The sequence below is a fragment of the Sceloporus undulatus genome, chromosome 6, assembly GCF_019175285.1.
Source record: "Sceloporus undulatus isolate JIND9_A2432 ecotype Alabama chromosome 6, SceUnd_v1.1, whole genome shotgun sequence".
NCBI classification, from domain to species: domain Eukaryota; kingdom Metazoa; phylum Chordata; class Lepidosauria; order Squamata; family Phrynosomatidae; genus Sceloporus; species Sceloporus undulatus.
This window is the reverse complement of record NC_056527.1, coordinates 121,516,055-121,521,472: the sequence shown is the minus strand read 5'-3', so window position 1 is coordinate 121,521,472 and position 5,418 is coordinate 121,516,055. Positions and strand designations below refer to the sequence as shown.

General features: G+C 47.6%; 1 protein-coding gene across 2 annotated transcripts in view; it reads right to left on the bottom strand.

Annotated features, from left to right (window-relative positions):
- The window catches only part of KCNIP3 (potassium voltage-gated channel interacting protein 3), a 55,207-nt gene extending 49,789 nt beyond the window's left edge, over positions 1 to 5,418 (bottom strand). The window contains exon 1 of one of the 2 annotated variants that reach the window (XM_042477124.1): positions 4,893 to 5,418. In XM_042477124.1, coding sequence (XP_042333058.1) covers positions 4,893 to 4,907 — 15 coding nt within the window. In that variant the 5' untranslated portion in view covers positions 4,908 to 5,418. Of the gene's footprint in view, positions 1 to 862; positions 1,005 to 4,892 lie in introns of those variants that run through there. The other variant, XM_042477125.1, reaches the window with a different exon arrangement.

Below are 5,418 nucleotides of genomic sequence, written 5' to 3'. Positions count from 1 at the left end.
TTATTATTATTATTATTATTATTATTATTATTATTATTATTATTATTATTCCTGGAGTTCATTATAAGGTCGTCTGCTTCTCCCCCCTCAAAAAAAAACCCCAAATCCTCTCCCAGAAGAAAGAAACCAGAAGCCAAGAGTGCAAACTTTCCTTCCTCCAGCCTTTCCGGCATCTGGCTCTCCTTGGGCATCTTTCTTGGCATTTTGGAGTGTGGCACCAATCCTCTCAGGGAGTTCTGCTCAATCACCACCACCACCACCACCACCACCACCACCACCACCACCACCATCATCATCATCATCATCATCATCATCATCATCATCATCATCATCATCTCCCCTAGGGTTCCTCATCAGGTAGTTCTCTCCCACAAGACCAAGTGCACAAACTTTCCTTCCTTCCTCCGGCCTTTCCTTGGCTGGGCAGATTGACACTCTCCCTGGGTTTGTTGGTACTCTCCCTGGCATCTTGGGACCCTCTCTGGGCACTCTCCCTGGGCATCTTGAGCCCCTTCCTGAGCACTCTCTCTGGACATCTTGGCACTTTCCTTGGGCATCTTGTGACTCTCCCTGGGCATTTTCCCTGGGCATCTTGGGACCCTTCCCGGGCACTCTTTCTGGGCATCTTGGGTCTCCCTTGGCACTCTTCCTGGGCACTTTCCCTGGGCATCTTGGGACTCTCTTGGCATTTTCCCTGAGCACTCTCCCTGGGCATCTTGGGACCCTTCCTGGACACTCTCTCTTGATATCTTGGCACTCTCTTGGCACTCTTCCTGGGCACTCTCCCTGGGCATCTTGGCACTCTCCCTGGGCACTCTGGAAGGGGCCACCCCCTGCCCTTTCCCTGCTGCCCCAGTGTTACCTGCATGGCTGCTGTCTTAGAGAGGCTGCCCGGGGGCTGTGCCTGCCTTCTTGGCCCGGCGCTGGGCGTGATGTAACCGCGGGCACCGCCGCTTCCCCCTTGCCCTCCTCCTTCTCTGCCCAGCTGGCATCTGAGGCTGATGCTGCTGGTGCTAATGCTGCTGCTGCTGCTGCTGAGATGCCAAGCCCAGCGCCGCCCGCCCGCCTCCGCCTGCCCTTAACTCCCTCCGCTCCAGTGCTGCTCCTGATGCTGCTGAGCCTGGGTTGCCAACGCCCTCGGACCACCAAGGCGCCTCTGCTTCGGAGGAAGGAGGATGCAGGCTCCCAGAGGAACTAACAAAGTTGGAAGGGACTCTAATGTACATCCAACTGATGTGCAGAAAACCCCTTTTTCTGTGCATGTATTTTTCTATGTCTTTTTCTACAGGGCGAATAGTAGAGGGATGTTCCTCTTTCTTCTGCAGCCAGGGAAATCCTGGTGTCATCAGATATCCCTGAATGCAAGGATTAAATAGTCGAGGGTTTACATCCTGGTATTATATAATAAATAGGATCAATAGCACCAGAGAGTTCAAAGGGACACTGAGGGTCATCTGGCAAATGGAGAGATGGAGAGAGATCCACTCCCAAGAGCCCTGTTCCCAGCACCTGCTGCAGCTGTTTAGTCCCTCCATCGGGGGCCCTGACAGTCAGCCTGGAAAGAGCTCCCTCCAGTCAAGGATCATTCAGGCCTAGGCAAAAAGACAACCATCACTAGCAATGGGAAACCTTGCCAGCAGGTGCCCCAGGCTCAGCCACTTCCTCCTCCTCCTTTTCATCATCTTCCTCCTCCTCTTTTTCCTTTTCCTTCTCTCTTCTTCCTCCTTTTCCTCCATTTCCTCTTCTTCTCTCTCTTCCTCTTCCCTCCCTTCTTCCTCTTCTTCCTCCTCCTTTTTTGCTCCTCTTCCCCTTCTTTTCCCTCTTCCTCTTCTTCAAAATCACTCCAAGGGCAGGACTTCATTGTTAAGAACACAGGAGGAGAAATACTGGCGCAGCTCCCATGCTTTGGAGTCTTGATAGTCTTTCATGACCAACACTGTCAGATGCCTTCAATTCACTTCTTCTGGCCACCAGAAGCCCCCTCAATTCTGGTTTATGGCAACCTTAATCTTTCTTCCCCTTCCCCTTGTCTTCCATACCTTTCTTCCCTTTGCTCTACAGAGAACTGAGATGGTATAGTGACCAGGATTCCTCTGAGAGACCAGGGTTGGAATCCCTTCTCAGCCATGAAAACTTTGGGAAGTCACACTCTCTCAACTTCAGGGGGAGGCAATGGCAAACCTCCATTCATGACCTCTTGCCAGGAAAACCCTACAATGAGGTAGACTTGAAGGTACTAGCCATGCTGGACTCAGACTCCAGAGACCAGGATTTGAATTCCCACTCAGTCATGGAAACCCATTGGGTGACTTTGGGTAAGTCACACTCTCTCAGCCTCAGAAGAAGGCCTTCTTCAGAGGGCAAACATCTCTGAAAAAGTCTTGCCAGGAAAACCCTGCCAGAGGGTCACTTTAGAGTCTCCAGAAGTCAGAAATGACCTCAAGGTACACAAGTATACAAACTCTGGTACTTTTTGGAATGGATCCGCATCTCCATTGCCATTTTCTAGCTAGATGCAGAGATGAAAAAGGTGCCGCGTTTCCTGATCTGACTGGCAAGAGACACGCTTTCTGCATTTCAAAGGTCTCTCTTCTCTTTCTTCCAGACATGAAAATCTCAGCCCTGACACTTTTGTTGGGGCAACTATTCCAGCGAAACTATTTTTGTCTGTCCTTTCCTTCCTAGTTCTGATGCCTCATTTGTTTTCTCTCCCAGCAAATGTCTTTTCCCCTGACAGCTTTTGAACTGCTTTGTGGTTTTGGTCCCCGTTTGGCACATGTTGTTTGGAAACATGTGAGCACTGAGCGCATGAGGAGCTCTGCTAGATTCCCTTTGCTGGAAGCACAAGACCACAAGCCATGATCCAGGCCTCTTGATAATTTGGAAAACAGGGTTTCCAGAGAGAATTGTACACTGAAAATACAGACTTTAATGCCTCTGTCTTCATATCCAAGATCAATGCACATCGCAATCCAATGTGCCCTCCATGCAATCTGTGCCCATTCTTTTGCTCTTCTTCTGAGCTAATCAAGTGCAAACTGTGAAGTCGAAGGCTTTCATGGCCAGCATCCATAGTTTTGTTGTGGGTTTTTTGGGCGATGTGGCCATGTTCTGGAAGAGTTTATTCCTGACGTTTTGCCAGTATCTGTGGCTGGCATTTTCAGAGAATGCTGGCATAGAAGAAAGTGGGGGGTATATAATCACTTCCATGCCAGCGTTCTCTGACAATGCCAGCCACAGATGCTGGCGAAACATCAGGAATAAACTCTTCTAGAACATGGCCACATCGCCCAAAAACCCCACAACAAAACTATGAGTGCCAACTACTTTTGCACTTTTGCAGCAACTGAAGTAAGCAGAGGGCAAAGTAGAAAGAAGAGAGAGAAACTGGGGCATTTTAAAAACAACTTAAAAGAGGCATAATCGGGGCTATCCAAATCAGGACAGCTTTAGGGTATGTTCCTGCTGAAGAGGCCATTTGCAAACCATGTGAGTTCATTTACTCCCCTGCTCTCTTCCAGTTTAAAAGCCAAGGCTGCCCTGGTTCTTTTGGTTTCAAGGTACTATACATAAAACATAATTGGCTGGCTAGATGCTGCCATTGTTCAAGACAGACCTCAACATTGGCAGCGTGTGACACAGAGCTGCAATGTGCTTTTCTAATGTTCCCTCTACATGTCCTTAAATGCCTCTGCATGGGAGACGAGAAGCATTTCACCTGCCCTACATGCAGAAATGCTAACTTCTTGGGAGCTTGCAAAAAGGAGGGCGAAGCTGGCAAGAAACATTCATAGGTCGGCCATAAAGCAAATCCAATAACATCGATAGAAACAGTGACTCTAATCAAACATGATTAAGAGCATTTGAACAAGAGAGCCCCATGCCATCCCAGTTAAGCCATCTGCATCCTCACTTGCAAAATACAATGGGAGCTAGCAGTTTCCATGTCAGTGCAGTGGTGAGTCTGCTCTGGGTCTCAGTCCAAACTTTAAAGGCGTTATCCAAGGAGCTGACACTTTTGTGCGGTGAGGGTTCCACAGCTAGGAAATGTTCTTAAAGGTTTGGATTACAAATTAGAACAGATTCGCCATACTGTTGATATGGAAGCTGCCACCGGTGACACATACAAGTGCAAAAGACACACAACCTATTCCATTTTTAAGACTAACAACACCATGATGCAGTGCAATTGCAAGTAAGATACCCAAAATCAGTTATAGAAGAGTGGAATTTACCCAACAAAAACCGAAACATTGGTTTTACCCAGCACTTTTCTTTCATGGCTCCCTTATCTGAAATCCGCCAAAAACCAAAACTTGTTCATGCGTGGCTGAGACAGGGACACCTTTGCTTTCTGATGGGTTACTTCGCACAAACTTTGTTTCATGCACACAATGATTAAAAAGATATTGTATGAGTTGAGTCTCCCTTGTCCAAAATTCCCAAACCCGACATGCTTCAAAGTTCCAAAACCTTTTCCATAGGTAGCTGAGATAGTGACACCTTTGCTTTATGATGGGTCACTATACACAAACTTTGTTTCATGCGCACAATTATTTAAAATATATGGTACAGGGTGAGCCTCCCTTGTCCAAAATTCCCAAACCTCAAATGCTCCAAAATCCAAAGCTTTGTTCATGCGTGGCTGAGACAGTGACACTTTTGCTTTCCGATGGTTCTGCATCTCATGCACAAAGTTATACAGTATAAGAGTGCGTATATAGGTTGTGCATGAAACATAAATTTTGTGTTTAGATTTGGAGCCCATGCAAGTATTCCAGAATCCAAAATCCCCAACACACTTCTGGTTTTAAGCTTGTTGGATAAAGGAGGCTCCGTCTGTATACACAGTTCCAACTACAGGGTTTTGCTCATGCATAACATTTACTCACCATATCGTCAAACATCTCCAGATGGGAAATGGATGGATGGGTTGCAGCGGCCACTTTGTGGATTCCACCTCTGGGTTGAGATGTCCTTCTTTCCCTGCTTCCCTTCCTTCCTTCCTTCCTTTCCTTGGCCTACTGCACAATGCCAATGGTGCCCACTGTTGCTTCTTCTGTCTCCTCTTGCCAGGTCAGCCTTGCAAGCCACTGGGTGAGATGGAGGAAGAAAAGGCAACGCAGGGAACTGGCGCTACCAAGGTGCTGCTGCCAGCTGCTTTTGTCCTCCTGGAAACATCTCTGACAAAAGACAACATCCCTGTGCCAAGTTTTACCTTTGAACTGTTTTTCCATCTCGGTGTCAGGCAACATGCCAGCCTACAGGCTGCCAGTTTCCATAGCAACTCTACCCACAGTGGTTTTGTGTGTGTGTGTGTGTTTGTGTGTCCCCCTCTTTCTCTCCTCTGCTTTTCTTTTCCTCTATTTTCCCCTTCTTTTGCTCTTTTAATCTTAAAATGCCAACCCCAAAGCCTCC